This window comes from Mytilus galloprovincialis, chromosome 2, assembly GCF_965363235.1.
Source record: "Mytilus galloprovincialis chromosome 2, xbMytGall1.hap1.1, whole genome shotgun sequence".
Lineage (NCBI taxonomy): Eukaryota > Metazoa > Mollusca > Bivalvia > Mytilida > Mytilidae > Mytilus > Mytilus galloprovincialis.
In genome coordinates, this window is record NC_134839.1 from 13,512,756 (window position 1) to 13,536,977 (window position 24,222).

General features: G+C 32.9%; 1 protein-coding gene across 2 annotated transcripts in view; it reads left to right on the forward strand.

The window, feature by feature from the left end:
• The window catches only part of LOC143062945 (methionine--tRNA ligase, cytoplasmic-like), a 120,648-nt gene that overhangs the window by 72,385 nt on the left and 24,041 nt on the right, over positions 1-24,222 (forward strand). For both annotated transcript variants that reach the window (XM_076234801.1, XM_076234800.1), the window contains exons 16-20: positions 18,774-18,907; positions 19,953-20,032; positions 20,626-20,757; positions 21,091-21,195; positions 21,675-21,858. In XM_076234801.1, coding sequence (XP_076090916.1) covers positions 18,774-18,907; positions 19,953-20,032; positions 20,626-20,757; positions 21,091-21,195; positions 21,675-21,858 — 635 coding nt within the window. The remainder of the gene's footprint in view (positions 1-18,773; positions 18,908-19,952; positions 20,033-20,625; positions 20,758-21,090; positions 21,196-21,674; positions 21,859-24,222) is intronic.

Here is a 24,222-nt window from a genome sequence, read left to right on the forward strand (position 1 = left end):
ATAAAGTGTTGAATCAAAACGATTGATGTTTTTTTTCGCTAGGTGAAGCAATGTTATAATTAAAAGTACTTACAGGCACATGTCCATTACCATGATTACTTGTCATCAAGTTGTTGACATACTGACCGGTGCCATTTGTACACATACAATAATTAGAAAATTCATCCATCGTGTAATATATCCAGTTATTTTGCAAATTAAAATTCCCAGTAGATTGTATTTCCACTAAGCACTGTATATAGTTATTTGTTAACTAAAATTTGAGTCTATAAAATCAGTAAATACACTAAAAATCACTTAAGATCCCAGAGAAAATATGACTGACCACTATCACTAGTCACGTGATCACCAAATGATGTAATTTTTCTTACATGTAATTGTTAATTCTAAATAGAAGTTATATTTATTTTTAAAAAAAAATTTGCTTTATATTTACAGTTTTACCAATCCAGACAAACAAAAAAGGTTATATATATATATATCATAGATGTATAATAATGGTGTTTGATCACTGAATCCTATATAAAGTTCAGACCAGTATTTTATATTCCCCAGTATTGCCCAGTATTACCCACTAAAACCCAATAAAATCCAGGTTTTCCCAGTATTTCCCACTGGGCTGGGCAATACTCATAAAACCCGGGTTTTTGTCAATCCTGATAATTTTGAGAGTAACATTTAAATGATGAACAAATTAGCTGTTAATAATGATTTTTGCCATTTTTCTGAATTTTAGCTTTTATTTTGAAAACCATTATACTAGAGATAAACTTTAAATGGCAGAAATGATCAGCGAATAGTCTCTATGGCTGAAATTGTCAGTTACCAACTTATAAATAATTATAAGTGTTTGGTTGAAAGTATTGAAGATGGAGAAAAACTGTAAAAGCAAATATTTTGGTTTATTTGTATCAGTATTTGTTATTTATTTCTCTTCTTGTTTCAAATATAATAAGTGCAAGGACACTTGTTGATATTTCGATTTTCTACTGTTGTTTAAAGATACCATTAAAATGTGTAAAATCTTACTGCGTTTGATAATTGAATTACCTTTAAAACTAGATATAGATTAAACTGATAAGGTTATTATAATACATTATTTTGTAATATGAAGGACAAAATAGAGACAAAAACAGATCACCTATTAAAGTGTCCGTGAAGTGTTAAATATTTTATGAAATGTGACAATTGATTTTATATTGACCTTCAAAATTTTTGCAATGATCTGTATTATCTTTGGATTATTTGTAAAGCAGAAAATCTCATTTTTAATTAATGCTAATAACTTAGACAGTAACTTTATATCAAATAGGCTTTTTTATACCCCACCTACGATAGTAGAGGGGCATTATGTTTTCTGGTCTGTGCCTCCGTTCGTCCGTGCGTCCGTCCGTCCGTTCAGGTTAAGGTTTTTGGTCAAGGTAGTTTTTGATGAAACTGAAGTCCAATCAACTTGAAACTTAGTACACTTGTTGCTTATGATATGATCTTTTTAATTTTAATGCCAAATTAGACTTTTGACCCCAATTTCACGGTCCACTGAACATAGAAAATGAAAGGGGGAGTTTCAGGTTAAAGTTTTTGGTCAAGGTAGTTTTTGATGAAGCTGAAGTCCAATCAACTTGAAACTTAGTACACTTGTTGCTTATGATATGATCTTTCTAATTTTAAAGTCAAATTAGACTTTTGACCCCAATTTCACGGTCCACTGAACATGGAAAATGAAAGGGGGAGTTTCAGGTTAAAGTTTTTGGTCAAGGAAGTTTTTGATGAAGCTGAATTCCAATCAACTTGAAACTTAGTACACTTGTTGCTTATGATATGATCTTTCTAATTTTAATGCCAAATTAGACTTTTGACCCCAATTTCAGGGTTCACTATAGATAGAAAATGAAAGTGGGAGTTTCAGGTTAAAGTTTTTGGTCAAGGTAGTTTTTGATGAAATTGAAGTCCAATCAACTTGAAACTTATTACATATGTTCCCTATAATATTATCTTTCTAATTTTAATGTCAAATTAGATTATTACCCAATTTTTACAGTCCATGGAACATGGAAAAGGATAGTGCAAGTGGGGCATCCGTGTACTTTGGACACATTCTTGTTTATATATAAATTTATTGTATATGACTAAACTCTGAAGGTTAAAAATAAGTACATGTACTTGATATGTTGGCAAATGACCTTGCTAAAACAGCAATGACTATTTCATCTGATTTGATATTTAACATGTTTAATGAGGTAGAAAGATTTGATTAGCAATCTTAATATATGACTGTTTTAATGTATATGTTAGCGGCAATAGGTGAAATTAGGCATTAAGCTTAAATCCTAGGCAATAAGCTAACGCCTAGGCAGTAAGTCTAATGCCTAAATGATGTTTAAATAACTTTTATTGTTCAATACAATTTTTGACTACACAGTTTGCCAGACCATGAGCTGCACCAGTTATCCTCCCACTGTACACCTGACAGAAGGAAACATATCATGTATAAGCTTCCGCTATTGCCCACATTTTTCCCCCCATTTGGTAGGCTTGGCTAGCATATACTGCTAAAAAGACCGTCGTCCTTTGAATGGAACCATCACCTCATCAACTGACAATTGCCTTTTAGGGATGTGCTGGTTAACCATAGAATCTGTGAACATATTCATTAACGATTCAATTTTGTATAATTTTGAATAATTGGGATCCCCTGGCTGTGGGGCTTGCTCACTGTTTGAAAAATGGATGTACTGCATAATTTGCATATAGCGATCCCTTTTCATGACTTTATGGGGTCTCCAGCATAACATCTGTGGTCCAGGAGGATTTTATATCTGGTTTTACATTGATACCCATCAAGAAACATTAACCTAGAAAAGCCTTCATTTCTTCAACAGTTGGCTGAACCCATTGGGATTTATTTTCACCAGGATGATCATGAATTTGTTTATTATCATACCTGTCTGTCTCCTGTATGATGTATTGAAAAATGGCATTGGTAAACAGCAATGAGAAAAAATCAACAGGCTCTTTATCTGGATCTAAAAATTGTGGTAGGACCAGTATTTCCACGTGGTAAAAATATATGTGGTAATCCCCTCTCATAATAATTAAAAAACAATTATACTAGAGATAAACTTTAAATGGCAGAAATGATCAGCGAATAGTCTCTATGGCTGAAATTGTCAGTTACCTACTTATAAATAATTATAAGTGTTTGGTTGAAAGTATTGAAGATGGAGAAAAACTGTAAAAGCAAATATTTTGGTTTATATCAGTATTTGTTATTTATTTCTCTTCTTGTTTCAAATATAATAAGTGCAAGGACACTTGTTGATATTTCGATTTTCTACTGTTGTTTAAAGATACCATTAAAATGTGTAAAATCTTACTGCGTTTGATAATTGAATTACCTTTAAAACTAGATATAGATTAAACTGATAAGGTTATTATAATATATTATTTTGTAATATGAAGGACAAAATAGAGACAAAAACAGATCACCTATTAAAGTGTCCGTGAAGTGTTAAATATTTTAAGAAATGTGACAATTGATTTGATATTGACCTTCAAAATTTTTGCAATGATCTGTATTATCTTTGGATTATTTGTAAAGCAGAAAATCTCCTTTTTAATTAATGCTAATAACTTAGACAGTAACTTTATATCAAATAGGTTTTTTTTATATAAATTTATTGTATATGACTAAACTCTGAAGGTTAAAAATAAGTACTTGATATGTTGGCAAATGACCTTGCTAAAACAGCAATGACTATTTTATCTGATTTGATATTTAACATGTTTAATGAGGTAGAAAGATTTGATTAGCAATCTTAATATATGACTGTTTTAATGTATATGTTAGCGGCAATAGGTGAAATTAGGCATTAAGCTTAAATCCTAGGCAATAAGCTAATGCCTAGGCAGTAAGTCTAATGCCTAAATGATGTTTGGCATTAGTCTTAAACCCTAGGATTTAAGCTAAAAAAAATGTGTGATTGCATAAAATATAAATGTGAGCAAATCAAGACATTTATTCATTTATTTGTTTTTACATGTGTTACATAATACTATTATAAGAACTGAAGTTTAAAATATCATCTACGGGAAATAAGATCACTAATAAAATATGTTATCCTTTACATCAAAAGTCATCAAGTAATACTTTAAAAAATATATGATAACTTGATAGAAATTTGAGTTAAAATCATTTGTTATGAAAATTGTGAAACTACTTTTGCACTGTCTCCTGTTTTTTGTGCATCTGCACAAGCTACTTAAACATTTTGATTTACATGCATATTTGAAAATGCCTTGACCTCCGGGCAATGACTGATGAGTTGCTGCCACACGAACACAATTTGTTTCACAATTGATTTCGTAACTAGAATTCAATTTTGCTTACAGATGCTCATCTCATTTGATCCAAATGTTCCTAGGAGTTTTCCAAACCTTGAAGCTACAACAGCATTGCCCTTATAATTGACCTGAATGAATTAAATTCATTAAAATATCGATAAAACAATAATTGTAGAATAATTAGTTATTTGCAATTACTTACAGTGGAATACAAAATGAATCCGTGTTGCATATGCATAGTGATTTTGAACATTTTTTATGGCATTGATCTGCATCTGATTTTTCTTAAGTGTAGATCCTGGATTTTTTTGAAAGAGGGACAAGGGCCGAGAAAGTCAGTTTTGATGCCAGTTGACCACTTCGTTGCTTCATTGTCCCTCATCCATGCAGTAAGAATGTCATTGATATCTCCATTCAATCGCTGTACCCTGTGCTCAGGAAAGTCTCGGCTTCCCATGAACAAGTTCTGAACACATTAATTTTAACTCTGATATGACCAAAGCTGTGAATTCTGGACCATTGTCACTTTGTAGTTTACGGGGCGCACCAAAAATTGTGATTTAATTGAAAATCCTTCAAATCAAAATACCATAGAATTATCTAGGAAGACATAAATTTTTAAATTTCCCTTATCATTCTTGTTGAATTTAGCTATCAAACTCTCAAAATCTCCAATGGTAAAAATGTCATACCTTTTTATATGACCGCAAAAAAAATTTTGCGTTGTATAATGGTATCATGTCGTCCTCTGCGTCGTCGTCCTAATGTCATCCAAAGACACATTTACTTTACGGACAATAACTTTAGATTTAGTTAATGGATCTCTATAAATTTTTACCAGAAGGTTTAATACCACTAAAGGAAGGTTTGGTCCCAGTAGTTTAGGAATTAGGGTCCAAAAAAGGGCCCAAAATAAGCATTTTTGTGGTTTTCAAACAATAACTTGTGTTTAAGGTAGATAGGGTGTCTTCCTCCATCTTGGATTTGGAAATACCAGAAAACAAGGTCTAGATCTTTAATAGAATGTGCAAATTCTTAGAGAAGTAGATAATTCATGTGTAAGAAATTCCACTTCTACATAGAAAATGACATGTTTTATCATATTTATGATTGTATTTTACAAAAAACAGAAATTTTTTGTTTGAACAATTTTTTTTCAACTTTGCCACATAAGGGGAGGCAACTCAAATGCAAGGGCAGATAATTCAGATTAAGGTATTTTTACAATAGAATGTGTTAGGAATTTCTCTATTTTATTATGTAACAAGAAAACAGGTCCGGTGACCCCATTTTTTCTTTTTCTTAACTGAAAGCATACTATCAAAGCTATCTTCTCATAGATAATATCTCAAAATTCTATGGTGTAGTTTACGCTTTATCGCTTTATTGCAGAAAATTGGGGTTTCCATGCATAATCTATACAAAATTTGACAATTTTGAACACCGTGTGAAATAACTTAGGCATTTACAAGTTAACAAATATAACATGTGGAACGTGTATTAAAATCTATACAAGAACACATAACAACGTTACTAGGATGTGACGTTACATATAGAACACCACAGTATAGCGTTACGTTACGCGCGGTTAAAGTCATTACATTTCTCCATTTCTTCAAAAGTTCTGATCTTGATTTCAAATAAAGTGGTATTAAATAAATTAATGTTCAAAAATAAAAGTTTAAATTTAACAGTCCATATTTCACTTATGATATCTATTTTTGATAATTACAGTCCATATTTCACTTATGATATCATATTCGATAATTACAGTCCATATTTAAAATCAGACCACAAAGTCTCTAAATCTAGCAGGTGCTGTTTTGGTTCGGTTCGGCATCTCTCTTCTTCCTGGTGCAACCATGTGTTTGTCTCCATTCGGTTTAGTGTGCATTAAAATTCTATCTCGCCATTTACCATTTGAGTTCGGAATGTCAATGTTATTAGCGAGTTTGAAGTGTGAAGAGTCACGAAACACTTTTCTTCCGTCTGACTTTCGCTGAGCTCCTATGCTTGATCCGGATATTTTGTATATGATATACGGTTCAAGTTCATATGCAGTTGACCATTTATTCCGTTTCTCTTGCTTGAATAAAACATGGTCACTGATTTTAAATGAATGTTCTCTGTACTTCTTTTTCTGTGAATGTTTATTCAAAAACTGTTGTTTGTATTCCTTGTCTCTTTCTGTAATCTCCTTATTCATGTTTTCAGTTTCATTTTTGTTCCTTACGTAGTCTAATTTAGTCCTCACATCTCTGTTCATTAATGCTGCATACGGTGTAAATCCTGTTGCTGGGTGTGGTGTTGATCTATATCCCATTAACATATCCTGAATCGCATCGTTACTGTGATTACCTTTCATATGTGCTATTTGTTCCGTTTTGTTTAATAACTTCATAAAATTCTCTGCCTCGCCATTTGCTCTCGGATGTAGTGGTGTAATCTTATGGTGATAAAATCCCATTTCAGTTGCAAAGTTCGAAAATTCATTTGAGCTAAATGATGATCCATTGTCTGTTTCTATCTTTTCTGGAATTCCATGGGTTGAAAATATACCTCTCAATTTTTCAATTGTTGCGCGAGTTGTTGTAGTTTTTGTTTGTTCAACAACTGGATACCTCGTTCTTTTGTCTATGACCACTAAATTGTAGTGTCCATCTGGATATGGACCTCCATAATCTGCTGCTAAAGTATGCCATGCTGTTTCTGGTATTTTAGTTGGTTTGATAGGTTCCTGTCTATGTTCTTTTGTCGTTACCTTGCATTCATAGCATCGCCCTATTATATCTTCTACCATACTGTTCAATGCAGGGAACCAGTATCTTGCTCTTAACATTTGTTTGGTCTTGGTTAATCCGAGATGTCCCATACTATGTGCTGCTTTTATCACTTTTCTTTGTAATGATTCTGGTATTACAATTTGATTTAGTCTAAATAATACTTCGTCTAGAATATATAATTCATTTCTTACCATGTAATATGTAGCTATTTCCGGTCTCGATTTATGTTTCTCCCAGTCGTTTCTTCTCTGTCTTTGCATTACATCTTGCAAACGTACATCTTTTGAAGTTTCTTCTCGTATTTTGCTCAATACTATTGCATGTTCTGATTCTATTATTTGTTTTACTATTTGTTCTGTCTCATCATTTTCAGTTTCTGGCAATGGGTGTCTTGATAAATAATCCAACGGATCTTGCTCGTCTTTTCCTGGCTCATATACTAATTCATAATCTACATTCTGCATGTCCATTACCCATTTCTCAATTCTTGGTGGTAATTTTGCCTTGCTGTTGTTAAACATAGGAATAAGCGGCTTATGTGAAGTTATTATCTTAAACTTTGGCGCTCCTAACAAATAAATACTAAATCTGGTTTTTGCCCATTTAACTGCCAAGGCATCTTTCTCGGTCTGGCTATATCTTTTCTCAGTGTCTGTCATTGATCTACTGATAAAATGTACAGGTTGCAATCCCTTCGCTGTATGCTGAAACAATCCTGCCGATAATCCTTCGTGATAACTAGCTTCCGTGCGTACAATAATTGGTCTTTTTGGATCGAAAAATGCCATTGTTTTCTCGTCCGTTATACTATCCTTCAGTGTCTTAAAAGCATCATTTTCCTGTTTTCCCCATTTGAATTTTACTTCTTTCTTCGTCAATTCTCTCAAAGGTGATGTCAGTACTGTGTATCGTGGAATAAATTTCGATAGATATCCAATCATTCCAAGAAAACTCCGGTTCTTGATGCTGTGTATATATCTCTCATATCATGTATCTGCAATGTCGTATCTTCTAGCTGATGTACTTCCTGTAACATTTGATCAAGTGTCCACTTTCTGTTAATTGTCTTTTTGATTAGCGATTCATTATCTGTGGTTTGAATAATGTGTTCTAAAATTCTGTCATCTTGATTTTCAAACTCACAATCAGCAACTCTCTCTCGTAGTCGTGTCGCATATGCCACTGTTGATTCTCCATTAATCGGTCTCATTTTCAGAAATACATATCTTGCATAATGTTTATTCTTCTTTGGAGCAAAATAATCATTTAGTTTCTTTTTTAACTTTTCATAAACATCCATGCGTCTGTCTACGGGGTCAGGTGTACTTTTCTCTAATCTTGAAATTTCCTTACCTCCGTAAATAATCATTGCGTCCTTTTTGTCCTCAGGTTCTGTAATTCGAAAATATCGGAATTCTCTTTCTATTCCTTCTAGCCATTCCTCCCACTGACTTCCCGTGGTGAGATGATCCTCTGAGGGTGTGAACGGTAAAGTTCTCAAATTTCTGTTTTCTGTCACAACAGTAATTCTTTCAGCCATTTTTCTTTTCTTTTACTTATTATGCCTTTTAATCTCTTCTTTCAGTCACTTTTCATCTCTTTTATCCTCGTCGCCAATGAAATAACTTAGGCATTTACAAGACAACAAATATAACATGTGGAACGTGTATTAAAATCTATACAAGAACACATAACAACGTTACTAGGATGTGACGTTACATATAGAACACCACAGTATAGCGTTACGTTACGCGCGGTTAAAGTCATTACACCGTGTAGCATGAAAAAAAGCCCGGTGACCCATTCTTTTTATTACTTTTTTAAAAAACATAATATAAACTTCATTTTGGCAAATTATTAAAAAATTCTATGGATTATAATTTAGACACCCCATCCACCTTAAGTGTATTAATCTCTCTGAAATTATACCACAAGTTTCTGTACCATGAAGAAATGGGTAAGTTATGACTAAATTCTGAAGGTTAAAAATAAGTACTTGATATGTTGGCAAATGACCTTGCTAAAACAGCAATGACTATTTTATCTGATTTGATATTTAACATGTTTAATGAGGTAGAAAGATTTGATTAGCAATCTTAATATATGACTGTTTTAATGTATATGTTAGCGGCAATAGGTGAAATTAGGCATTAAGCTTAAATCCTAGGCAATAAGCTAACGCCTAGGCAGTAAGTCTAATGCCTAAATGATGTTTGGCATTAGTCTTAAACCCTAGGATTTAAGCTAAAAAAAATGTGTGATTGCATAAAATATAAATGTGAGCAAATCAAGACATTTATTCATTTATTTTTTTTTACATGTGTTACATAATACTATTATAAGAACTGAAGTTTAAAATATCATCTACCGGAAATAAGATCACTAATAAAATATGTTATCCTTTACATCAAAAGTCATCAAGTAATACTTTAAAAAAAATATGATAACTTGATAGAAATTTGAGTTAAAATCATTTGTTATGAAAATTGTGAAACTGCTTTTGCACTGTCTCCTGTTTTTCTTGCATCTGCACAAGCTACTTAAACATTTTGATTTACATGCATATTTGAAAATGCCTTGACCTCCGGGCAATGACTGATGAGTATGCTGCCACACGAACACAATTTGTTTCACAATTGATTTCATAACTAGAATTCAATTTTGCTTACAGATTCTCATCTCATGAAATGCTCATCTCATTTGATCCAAATGTTCCTAGGAGTTTTCCAAACCTTGAAGCTACAACAGCATTGCCCTTATAATTGACCTGAATGAATTAAATTCATTAAAATATCGATAAAACAATAATTGTAGAATAATTAGTTATTTGCAATTACTTACAGTGGAATACAAAATGAATCCGTGTTGCATATGCATAGTGATTTTGAACATTTTTTATGGCATTGATCTGCATCTGATTTTTCTTAAGTGTAGATCCTGGATTTTTTTGAAAGAGGGACAAGGGCCGAGAAAGTCAGTTTTGATGCCAGTTGACCACTTCGTTGCTTCATTGTCCCTCATCCATGCAGTAAGAATGTCATTGATATCTCCATTCAATCGCTGTACCCTGTGCTCAGGAAAGTCTCGGCTTCCCATGAACAAGTTCTGAACACATTAATTTTAACTCTGATATGACCAAAGCTGTGAATTCTGGACCATTGTCACTTTGTAGTTTACGGGGCGCACCAAAAATTGTGATTTAATTGAAAATCCTTCAAATCAAAATACCATAGAATTATCTAGGAAGACATAAATTTTTAAATTTCCCTTATCATTCTTGTTGAATTTAGCTATCAAACTCTCAAAATCTCCAATGGTAAAAATGTCATACCTTTTTATATGACCGCAAAAAAAATTTTGCGTTGTATAATGGTATCATGTCGTCCTCTGCGTCGTCGTCCTAATGTCATCCAAAGACACATTTACTTTACGGACAATAACTTTAGATTTAGTTAATGGATCTCTATAAATTTTTACCAGAAGGTTTAATACCACTAAAGGAAGGTTTGGTCCCAGTAGTTTAGGAATTAGGGTCCAAAAAAGGGCCCAAAATAAGCATTTTTGTGGTTTTCAAACAATAACTTGTGTTTAAGGTAGATAGGGTGTCTTCCTCCATCTTGGATTTGGAAATACCAGAAAACAAGGTCTAGATCTTTAATAGAATGTGCAAATTCTTAGAGAAGTAGATAATTCATGTGTAAGAAATTCCACTTCTACATAGAAAATGACATGTTTTATCATATTTATGATTGTATTTTACAAAAAACAGAAATTTTTTGTTTGAACAATTTTTTTTCAACTTTGCCACATAAGGGGAGGCAACTCAAATGCAAGGGCAGATAATTCAGATTAAGGTATTTTTACAATAGAATGTGTTAGGAATTTCTCTATTTTATTATGTAACAAGAAAACAGGTCCGGTGACCCCATTTTTTCTTTTTCTTAACTGAAAGCATACTATCAAAGCTATCTTCTCATAGATAATATCTCAAAATTCTATGGTGTAGTTTACGCTTTATCGCTTTATTGCAGAAAATTGGGGTTTCCATGCATAATCTATACAAAATTTGACAATTTTGAACACCGTGTAGCATGAAAAAAAGCCCGGTGACCCATTCTTTTTATTACTTTTTTAAAAAACATAATATAAACTTCATTTTGGCAAATTATTAAAAAATTCTATGGATTATAATTTAGACACCCCATCCACCTTAAGTGTATTAATCTCTCTGAAATTATACCACAAGTTTCTGTACCATGAAGAAATGGGTAAGTTATGACTAAATTCTGAAGGTTAAAAATAAGTACTTGATATGTTGGCAAATGACCTTGCTAAAACAGCAATGACTATTTTATCTGATTTGATATTTAACATGTTTAATGAGGTAGAAAGATTTGATTAGCAATCTTAATATATGACTGTTTTAATGTATATGTTAGCGGCAATAGGTGAAATTAGGCATTAAGCTTAAATCCTAGGCAATAAGCTAACGCCTAGGCAGTAAGTCTAATGCCTAAATGATGTTTGGCATTAGTCTTAAACCCTAGGATTTAAGCTAAAAAAAATGTGTGATTGCATAAAATATAAATGTGAGCAAATCAAGACATTTATTCATTTATTTTTTTTTACATGTGTTACATAATACTATTATAAGAACTGAAGTTTAAAATATCATCTACCGGAAATAAGATCACTAATAAAATATGTTATCCTTTACATCAAAAGTCATCAAGTAATACTTTAAAAAAAATATGATAACTTGATAGAAATTTGAGTTAAAATCATTTGTTATGAAAATTGTGAAACTGCTTTTGCACTGTCTCCTGTTTTTCTTGCATCTGCACAAGCTACTTAAACATTTTGATTTACATGCATATTTGAAAATGCCTTGACCTCCGGGCAATGACTGATGAGTATGCTGCCACACGAACACAATTTGTTTCACAATTGATTTCATAACTAGAATTCAATTTTGCTTACAGATTCTCATCTCATGAAATGCTCATCTCATTTGATCCAAATGTTCCTAGGAGTTTTCCAAACCTTGAAGCTACAACAGCATTGCCCTTATAATTGACCTGAATGAATTAAATTCATTAAAATATCGATAAAACAATAATTGTAGAATAATTAGTTATTTGCAATTACTTACAGTGGAATACAAAATGAATCCGTGTTGCATATGCATAGTGATTTTGAACATTTTTTATGGCATTGATCTGCATCTGATTTTTCTTAAGGTAAGGTTTGCGTACACAGGGAGATAACTCGATTTCAAATAATTGAAAAAAGGAGGGATCCGCCATTTTGAATTGCTTTGATTAACCAAATGAATGTTCGATAACTACAATATTATCGAAAATAAAACAACACCTACCTCAAAATCGCCGTTTTGATGTAATTTTATCAACATTTGAATCGTACAAGTAACGTTATGACCTTCAGTTTGTTAGTTTTCATTTATATGACGTCACGTTAAGCCGTAACGTGTTAGTGCAAAAACCATTCATAAAGTTTCGCGGAATTTTATTTTATTTCATTTCATAAATGTACATTTTCATGCCCCCGCCGTAGTAAGGGGGTATTGAGTTTTATCCTTGTCTGTTTGTACGTCCATCCGAATGCACGTCCGTTTTTACAAAATTGGTTTCCGTTCTCTAACTTTTATAGTTTGCCTCAACCAACTGATATATAAAACTTATATGCATAATGCTTTTTACCACAAAAACACAGAATAAATTTGAATTTTGATGTCGTCACTTTTACAGTTCTAGATTTATGAGGGGTCGGACAGGGTACAAATTTCTCCTTTCTCCCGTCCCTTTTCTCTTGTCACCCGCCGTAAAACCTTTAAAAAAAACCTAATGTATGGGAAGCTCATTTCAAAAGAAATCGATCTAATATCTTGTGTTTTGATGGCTTGTCCCCGTCCTGTCCTTTCACAAGATAGAAGTGTTGTTTATTCTGCTTCAAGAACCCCGATAATTTTTTCACTGACTGTTAAGCTGTCTCTTTCATTGAATTTGTAAGTCTGATGCACGCCGTTTCCGATTTTTTATAAAGTATAAATACAAATTATAGAAACGCAGGATTGAGTGAAAAACGGCACATTTTTTGTGACACTTTTAGTCAATTTCGTTTAAAATGGTTGGAATTTACAGAATGCGCCACTGATGTGTTTTACTTATAGAGGATGCATATATATATTCTCAGATATTTTTATTGCATAATTTTTACGAATGACAGAATGTTGACTTGGTCTTTCAAATGTACAGTTTGCAAGGTTTATTCGCAAATACGCACACAACCCACACGTTTACATCATTCGAAATATATGTTATTTTATCAATCACTTTTACAACTGACGGAATGTTTCTAATCGTATTTTTTTTTATGGATGCATTAAAAATGTGTCTTTCAGACACACCTATTGTATTGTGTCGTCCTGAACATACCTGAAGTATTTGCCACCGGACATTTTACAACCCCTAATCAAACAAACTTCTATGCATATCAGTCAACTTTGAATTAATTTATCTAAAAACAAGGATAGTAACAGGTGTCTCTACACACGCATGGACTCACTATAAAATCCGGGAAATTGTTAGTTTTTAGTCTTTCTCCGTATATATATAAGAGATCATAATGAAGTAGTGACGACGCTCGGAGTATTTTTATGAGGTCGTTTTCTGAATTTTTCGTTTCTGTTCTCTACCTTTAGTTTGCTTCAACCAAATGTTATAAAATTTATACGTAATGCTTTATAATGGTTTATATTTATGCAAGAGGGGGCATCATCAATGTCCCATGGACACATTCCTTCAAACTCAGAGTCTTGTACATGTATTAGTACACAAGTATGACCAAATTTAAACACCTCCCCTTCCGACTGATAGTTGTGGGCATAAAAGTTAAGGGACGACATCAAAAGTTCAATGTAGGATTAAAAAACCCCAACTTACTTCACATAGTTTGTTCACTGACTCCCTTCCCCCTCTTAACTTAATTTGGGAATTTGATTGACCAATATGGATATATGTAAAATCGATGTCAAATTAATAAAAACTTGCAGCAACTTTTATCCCCCCCCCCCTCCAAACTATTTGAATTCAGTTTTTTTTTTTTTTTTTTATCCTACATTGATCTTTTGATGTCATCCCTAAGTTAATCACTGTTTTCTCTCATTGACTATGGTCAGTCCCAAAGTGTTACAAGACAAAATTATTCTTTGTAAAAAGATGCTATTAAAAATGACTCTCTTCTTTGGAGATCAACAAACAAAATATTTTTGTGTTTTACAGAAATTACAACATGAACACATAACGCCCATTTCCGTAAAAACGAGTTCGGGGACATACCAATTTTATTAGCTCATTATAATGCAAATAGTTAAATCCTAAAGTTCACAGTTTTTTACAAAAACGGTGGACCCGGAAAAAGGATATTTTTGGCTTTTTGTTGCCATGGCAACGGTTTTTTTTTACCCAAAAATTAAAAAATCTTGTTTTTTGGAACATTTTATGATTTTTTTAATTAAAATTTATTATTAATGAATGGACCACAATTATTTATACATGTTTTGTTCAGTTTTATTATTTTATAGTCACTCGCATACATTATTATTTCAGAAGAATTCAAATACAATTTCCCCTAAAAATCGTCAAAAATCGGAATTTTGAGCTTTTCACATGAAAAAACTGGACGGGCGATGTTTGATTTTTTTACATTAAATGATTGGGTACTCCTCCCTGAACAAAATGATGTATCATATTGGTGTAATATCACTAAGAAAAAAATCCAGGTTTCATGCAAACCTTACCTTAAGTGTAGATCCTGGATTTTTTTGAAAGAGGGACAAGGGCCGAGAAAGTCAGTTTTGATGCCAGTTGACCACTTCGTTGCTTCATTGTCCCTCATCCATGCAGTAAGAATGTCATTGATATCTCCATTCAATCGCTGTACCCTGTGCTCAGGAAAGTCTCGGCTTCCCATGAACAAGTTCTGAACACATTAATTTTAACTCTGATATGACCAAAGCTGTGAATTCTGGACCATTTTCACTTTACAGTTTACGGGGCGCACCAAAAATTGTGATTTAATTGAAAATCCTTCAAATCAAAATACCATAGAATTATCTAGGAAGACATAAATTTTTAAATTTCCCTCATCATTCTTGTTGACTTTAGCTATCAAACTTTCAAAACCTCCAATGGTAAAAATGTCATACCTTTTTATACGACCACAATAAAATGTTTGCTTCGTATAATGGTATCATGTTGTCGTCGTCGTCCGAAGACACATTTACTTTCCGAACAATAACTTTAGATTAAGTGAATGGATCTCTATAAATTTTTACCAGAAGGTTTAATACTACTTAAGGAAGGTTGGGATTGATTTTGGGGGTTATGGTCCCAATAGTTTAGGAATTAGGGGCCAAAAAGGGGCCAAAAATAAGCATTTTTGTAGTTTTCAAACAATAACTTGTGTTTAAGTGTATTAATCTCTCTGAAATTATACAACAAATTTCCATACCATGAAGGGATGGTTAGTTATGACTTTGGGGGTTATGGCTCAAAATGTTTTGGAATTAGGGGCAAAAAAAAAAAGCGAAATTAGGGGAAAAAAAAGGGGAAAAACTAGGTTTTCCGGACAATAACTTTAGATTAAATGAATGGATTTTTTACCAGAAGGTTCAATACCACTAAAGGAAGGTAGGGATTGATTTTGGGGGTCATGGTCCAAATAGTTTAGGAATAAGGGGTCCAAAAGGGGGCCCAAAATAAGCATTTTTGTAGTTTTCAAACAATAACTTGTGTTTAAGTGGATGAATCTCTCTGAAATTATACCACAAGTTTCCATACCATTAAGGGATGGTTAGTAATGAGTTTGGAGGGTTATTGCAAAAAAAGGGGGTGGTAGTTTTCAAAAAAAAATTCAAAGTTTCTCAAATTCCACATTTTTAAAAAAGTTTGAAGAAGAAATCTTTAATTGCACAATATTGCATAATAGATTTGTAAGATCTTGACATTTGTTTTGTGTCAGAAACTCATATTATGTCAAGAATTTGATCACAATCCAAATTCAGAGCTGTATCAAGCTTGAATGTTGTGTCCATACTTGCCCCAACTGTTCAGAGTGTGACCTCTGCAGTCGTATAAAGCTGCGCCCTGCGGAGCACCTGGTTAAATTGTAGTAAGCTTTTTTGCTTTCTTTTCTGATGATTCCAAAATTTTTGCCAAAACATCATGGTACTTTTCTCTAGGGAACATGGTGTGAGCAAAAAAGCATATCTCAATTTTGTCTAGTTTTGAACAGTTCAAACCAGCTCGACTAGTTAAGTGTAAACATTTTCAAATAATAATAGAATCTCACCCCTTTCCTTTTCAATTGGATACAATTACTTTTTTAAAAATCTTTTTTATTCTTTTGTAATACCACTAAAAAAACTGTATCTAATGCTGTTTTGAATATGAAAAATATTAAAATTTGAAGATCTGTCAAATGAATGTATATTTAGATAAGAATATAATTAAGAAACTCCTTTATATCAAGAATAAATCACCGAATATACATAAATTCCAGATTTCACTTATTGTCTAAATTTATGTTCGGCAATAGGTTGAATACTCATCATCAGATTTCAGGAAATAAGCTAATAGGCCTGAAAATTTCAGGATATAACTTAATGCCTAGGCGTTAGCTTATTGCCTAGGATTTAAGCTTAATGCCTAATTTCACTTATTGCCGCTAACATATATATGACTGTTTTAATAGTCTTAAGTATGCATCTTACTTTTGTTAGTACCGGTAGTGTTTGACCTCATTATTAGCTCACCCGACCTTGTGGGCCATCACTTGGCATTTTTGAATGTCATCAATCATCCATTATCCATACTCGTAATTTTTTCCCATATTCTTCTATGAAATTACTCTATCATATCAACGAAACTTTTGCTAAAATAAGAAAATAATCTTACGATAAATGGGTTGTAAAAAGTATAGTTTATGCAAAACACATAAGTAACAGTGTTTGATGATGACCCATCCATAGGATCATCATCATATACTGTTAATTATAGCTATTTTGGGCATTTTTCCTTTGATCTTTTTCATATCATACTCCCTGCTTGAGGTGGAAAATTATCGCTAGAAACTAAGGAGGCAGAGAGTGTTGCTAATGAAATTGACAACGTCGACACAGATAAAATAGCTATAAACAGATTATCATTGGTCATCTCAACTCGATTGCTTTTCTCGCTTTCGCCATACAGGCTCAAGCGAGAAAATCAATCTCGTTGAGATGATCAACGATAATCTGTAATTAATGTTTTGGCATACTATATTTTTTATTTGTCATAATTTTTTCCTAGTGATACACATAATTCATATGGCTTCCACTAACAAAAGTTCCATTTGGAGTTACTGTGGTTAGATAGCCCTTATGTGAGGGTGGTAAAGGGTTATTTTCGTGCAATGTGTTTTGACATTTTTATTCCACATGTAGCTGTGAAACAAAGTTTGTTATTCACCGTGTTTTGTGAAATTGGTAAAAAGATCAATGTGCAAGAAATTTTTGATTGTTCGTTCATCTGAAAAATGGCATTTTTATTTCTCGTTCTTCTTTGCAGATACCCCCCCCCCCCCTTTCCCCCCTTTTATGTCCCTCTTATGTCAGTATACCATTAATCTCGAAGAACAGTTTCACTTTAGCAATCACCGTCAAATTTTTGTTGTTGCTATAACGGCCTGTTTTTCTACCTTGAACATATTCTGCCTATATTGAAGGCCCTTTAATTAATGGGAGGACACAATGTGTAAATTGTTTAAATATATATTAATTTAAAAGATTGATATTTATAAAAAAGAAAATGCAAATAAAGGTTTCCAGTTAAAAGTGTTAATTGAATGGTTAAGTTTCCTTCAGAAATGTGATAATGAATGAAATATAACATTTAGCAGGACAATAATCTTTAGAATATGTTTTTTTTAAAGAAATTTTCCAGATTTAAAAGTGAATGACTCACATATTAACCTTTTGATAATGAAAAAAAAAAAAAAAAAAATTGTTTGGTGGTAGACATGAAGTTAAAAACTGGAACCTTTTAATAATTTGTATGCTGATTTCAAGGCCACAGTTTTAATTATATTAGCTTGATACTGTAAATTCAGAACTAATCATGAAGTTTTCATAAATGCAATTGGTTGAGTATCACATTTTTGTTTAGGGACCAGCTGAAGAAGGCCTCCGAGTACAAGATTTTTTGCTGTACTGAAAACCCATTGGTAGCCTTTGTCTGTTTTTTTTGCACTTTGGTCAGGTTGTTGTCTCTTTGACACATTCCCCATTTCCATTCTCAATTTAATCTAGATATGAAATTTTATTTTCTTGGGTACCAAATTTCATGGATGAATGAAAACTTACATGTTCATGTATATTTAATTTCATGGTTTTGCCTAAGTTTTCATACAAACCTTATAGAAAATTTTATCATTCGTTTGAACATTCAATTTTGTAGCTCATCAGTACCAACGAAATTCACTAAAATTGGTATCCAACGAATAATAATTAATCCACAGTAACTCGTTAATGACATTGAAAGTTATAATTTGCTGTCATATCAAGATAATTTTCTTTTCTTCCACTAGAGTACCTGAACTACGAAGACGGCAAATTTTCTAAAAGTCGTGGAACAGGTGTGTTTGGAAACCAAGCCAAGGACACAGGGCTACCTGCTGATATCTTCAGATTTTACTTACTGTATGTCAGGCCAGAATCACAGGTAAAATTCATTCATATTCTGTATGATGCTTTATCATCAAGTAAGAGGATATATTGTTGGTTTAGAGGGACACTGCTGTACCATTAGCCTGTCAACACTGAGCTTGTCTGTTCAATCCATGCACAAGAAACATTACAAATAAAGATCAATATTATCTTTACAGTAATTATTTATTTTATACATGATATACATTGTAGATTCTAAAATTATTGCATACATTTATAATTGCAATTTTTGAAGAATGGACAAATATACACAATTAATTATTGGGAGTGCATGAAAAGCTGCTAACAGATATATGTATCCAATATCAGAATGCAAGTTCTAAATATTGCAAAACTCAACCAGTGGCATACTTAGCATTATTAAAAACCTGGCAGTATTTTCTAAATTTACAGTAAAGGGGGTCTCATTGGGGGTTCCGATCCCGTATCCGGCTTACACTATGTAGGTAAGCAATTCTCATTTTTTTATCATTTCCCGGGTCCCGCTAGACCTCATTTCCTGTTTTCACGCCACAATAATTTGACTTTCACGTGTCCCGCTTAAAAAAATCGGCAATCCCGCGTCACACTTAGACCCCAATGAAACCCTTAGTAAACAGGAACTTGTTGGAAATTTATAATTTTGGTTTATAGTAATTAGTTCAATTTAATTTAGTTATAGGTTAGGGACGACATCAAAAGATCGATGTAGGATAAAAAACTTAAATCGAATAGTTTGGGGGTGGGGGTCAACATTGCTGCAAGTTTTGTTAATCTAAAATCGATTTTACATATATCCATATAGGTAAATCAATTTTTCCCAAATTAAGTTAAGAACGGGGGTAGGGGGGATCAGCGAAAAAACAATGTGAATTAAGTTTTTTATCCTACATTGAACTTTTGATGTTGTCCCTTAGACAAAGGCTGTTAAAAAAATATGATTTATGAAATGACACTTGAATACATTTTTAATGGACATTTGTGTTAATAAATAAAGTTTTTTTAGAAGTTTGTACCGATTACACCAAAGGTATAATTTTAAAGGCTCATATTCATTGCAGGATAGCAGCTTCAGTTGGGATGATTTCTTGTTGAAAAATAACAGTGAACTTCTAAACAATCTTGGAAACTTCATTAACAGGTAAAAGAATCTGAATCTAAGACATTAAGTATGTATTCAAACCAGAAGTCAAGATGTGGAATAATTTTAAAGTAAAATCAGTGATTATCATAACATTGTAGAAAATAGAAAAATCAAAAGACATAGCCCTACATTTAATAGTAAAAGAAGAAAAATACTTTATCCTATACATTAAAATTGACAATGGAAATGGTGAATGTGTCAAAGAGACAACAACCCGACCATAGAACAGACAACAGCAGAAGGTCACCAATAGGTCTTCAATGCAGCCAGAAATTCCCGCACTTGGAGGTGCCTTCAGCTGGCCCCTAAACAAATATATATACCAGTTCAGTGATAATGAACGCCATACTAAACTCCAAATTATATACAAGAAATAAAATTAAAAATAATACAAGACTAACAAAGGCCATTGAATGCATTCAGGTTACTCAATATAGTTATTTAATAAAACAAATACTATATGACATGTATGATGTTCAAACAATATATATAAAAATAAAAAATGACAATAGGAATGTTTTTTTTTTGTTCATAAAAAAGACATTTATATATTTGATGTTAACAGTAAGATTACAATGATTTTTTGCTAGGGGGTTGAAGTTTCTCAGTGACAACTTTGGTGGAGTTATCCAGGAAATGAATCTTAGAGATGAAGATAAGGAGCTGTTGGCCCTTATAAACAGGGAATTACAAACATACATTGATAATATGGAACAGGCAATGTAAGTTAGAACTATATATAAGTCAAATTCTGTGGACCTGTAGGTTATTTCATCAGTTATAACACTTTAAATGGTCAGATATTTTATCTTACAAACTGACAGCAAAGCACAGTTGGTTTACAATGTTAGCAGTGCAAATGCAAATTGGAAAATGTGTTTTTTTTACCAAAAAAAGAGGGAAAAAAGCTCTTTCAATAAAAACCTAAAACTTGCAGAGAAATACTTTAGGATAAAATGTGTTGTCAAATTAAAACATCCTGCTTATGCTTTTACATTTGGAGAATTGAAATTTTTTTTTGCAATAAAAGTCATAGTTGCATTCCTGTATTTTAGATTGAGAGACTCCATACGTAACATAATGAGCATATCCAGATTAGGGAACCAGTTTATGCAGTCTAACAAACCATGGGTCTTAGTTAAAGGAAGCGCAGACGACAAGTAAGTTATTTACATGTGTCTACTTGTTATTATTACCTAGCTAATAAACGAGAAATTGTATAATTTGGAAATTTATAGATGGATTAATGTGGAAATGGACAGTAACTTGCTTTTGATTGTTATGTGTTATTTGTATTTGTTTTACAACCCAAGATGACAAAATTGATAAAATATGTTAATACTGCAATAACTATTACTTTATATAAAGAGGTTACATATAGATAAAAAATTGAAAATGGAAATGGGGAATGTGTCAAAGAGACAACAACCAGACCAAAAAGCAGAAAACAGTGGAAGGCCACCAATGGGTCTTCAACAACGTGAGAAAAATCCTGCCCCAGGAGGCGTACTTCAGCTGGCCCCTAAACAAAAATTTGTACCAGTTCAGTAATAATGGACGTCATACTAAACTCTGAAATATATAAATGAACTAGCTATGTTCCCTGATCCACCTTTAAGTTGTATACTCTTATCTTTAGGTCAAGATCGGGAACTGTTGTTAGTTTAGCTGTCAACATTGCCAATCTTTTGTCTGTGTTACTACAACCCTATATGCCAGAGACAAGTCAGACTATACAGACACAGTTAAACACCCCACCAGACTCTAATGTTGTGTATAGAGAGTTTGTATGCCACCTGCCACCGGGACATAAAATAGGAAAGGTAAGAAACTTTCACCTTACTTTGATATATATGTAGAGAGTTTGTATGCCACCTGCCACAGGGACATAAAATAGGAAAGGTAAGAAACTTTCACCTTACTTTGATATATATGTAGAGAGTTTGTATGCCACCGGTCACCAGGACATAAAATAGGAAAGGTAAGAAACTTTCACCTTACTTTGATATATATGTAGAGAGTTTGTATGCCACCTGCCACAGGGACATCAAATAGGAAAGGTAAGAAACTTTCACCTTACTTTGATATATATGTAGAGAGTTTGTATGCCACCGGTCACCAGGACATAAAATAGGAAAGGTAAGAAACTTTCACCTTACTTTCATATATATGTAGAGAGTTTGTATGCCACCAGTCACCAGGACATAAAATAGGAAAGGTAAGAAACTTTCACCTTACTTTGATATATATGTAGAGAGTTTGTATGCCACCGGTCACCAGGACATAAAATAGGAAAGGTAAGAAACTTTCACCTTACTTTGATATATATATAGAGAGTTTGTATGGCACTTGTCACTGGGGCATAAAATAGGAAAGGTAAGAAACTTTCACCTTACTTTGATATATATGTAGAGAGTTTGTATGCCACCTGCCACAGGGACATAAAATAGGAAAGGTAAGAAACTTTCACCTTACTTTGATAAATATGTAGAGAGTTTGTATGCCACTGGTCACCAGGACATAAAATAGGAAAGGTAAGAAACTTTCACCTTACTTTGATATATATGTAGAGAGTTTGTATGCCACCTGCCACAGGGACATAAAATAGGAAAGGTAAGAAACTTTCACCTTACTTTGATATATATGTAGAGAGTTTGTATGCCACCTGCCACAGGGACATAAAATAGGAAAGGTAAGAAACTTTCACCTTACTTTGATATATATGTAGAGAGTTTGTATGCCACCTGCCACAGGGACATAAAATAGGAAAGGTAAGAAACTTTCACCTTACTTTGATATATATATAGAGAGTTTGTATGCCACTTGTCACTGGGGCATAAAATAGGAAAGGTAAGAAACTTTCACCTTACTTTGATATATATGTAGAGAGTTTGTATGCCACCTGCCACAGGGACATAAAATAGGAAAGGTAAGAAACTTTCACCTTACTTTGATAAATATGTAGAGAGTTTGTATGCCACTGGTCACCAGGACATAAAATAGGAAAGGTAAGAAACTTTCACCTTACTTTGATATATATGTAGAGAGTTTGTATGCCACCTGCCACAGGGACATAAAATAGGAAAGGTAAGAAACTTTCACCTTACTTTGATATATATGTAGAGAGTTTGTATGCCACCTGCCACAGGGACATAAAATAGGAAAGGTAAGAAACTTTCACCTTACTTTGATATATATGTAGAGAGTTTGTATGCCACCGGTCACCAGGACATAAAATAGGAAAGGTAAGAAACTTTCACCTTACTTTGATATATATGTAGAGAGTTTGTATGCCACCGGTCACCAGGACATAAAATAGGAAAGGTAAGAAACTTTCACCTTACTTTGATATATATGTAGAGAGTTTGTATGCCACTTGTCACTGGGGCATAAAATAGGAAAGGTAAGAAACTTTCACCTTACTTTGATATATATGTAGAGAGTTTGTATGCCACCTGCCACAGGGACATAAAATAGGAAAGGTAAGAAACTTTCACCTTACTTTGATAAATATGTAGAGAGTTTGTATGCCACCGGTCACCAGGACATAAAATAGGAAAGGTAAGAAACTTTCACCTTACTTTGATATATATGTAGAGAGTTTGTATGCCACCTGCCACAGGGACATAAAATAGGAAAGGTAAGAAACTTTCACCTTACTTTGATATATATGTAGAGAGTTTGTATGCCACCTGCCACAGGGACATAAAATAGGAAAGGTAAGAAACTTTCACCTTACTTTGATATATATGTAGAGAGTTTGTATGCCACCTGCCACAGGGACATAAAATAGGAAAGGTAAGAAACTTTCACCTTACTTTGATATATATGTAGAGAGTTTGTATGCCACCGGTCACCAGGACATAAAATAGGAAAGGTAAGAAACTTTCACCTTACTTTGATATATATGTAGAGAGTTTGTATGCCACCGGTCACCAGGACATAAAATAGGAAAGGTAAGAAACTTTCACCTTACTTTGATATATATGTAGAGAGTTTGTATGCCACTTGTCACTGGGGCATAAAATAGGAAAGGTAAGAAACTTTCACCTTACTTTGATATATATGTAGAGAGTTTGTATGCCACCTGCCACAGGGACATAAAATAGGAAAGGTAAGAAACTTTCACCTTACTTTGATAAATATGTAGAGAGTTTGTATGCCACCGGTCACCAGGACATAAAATA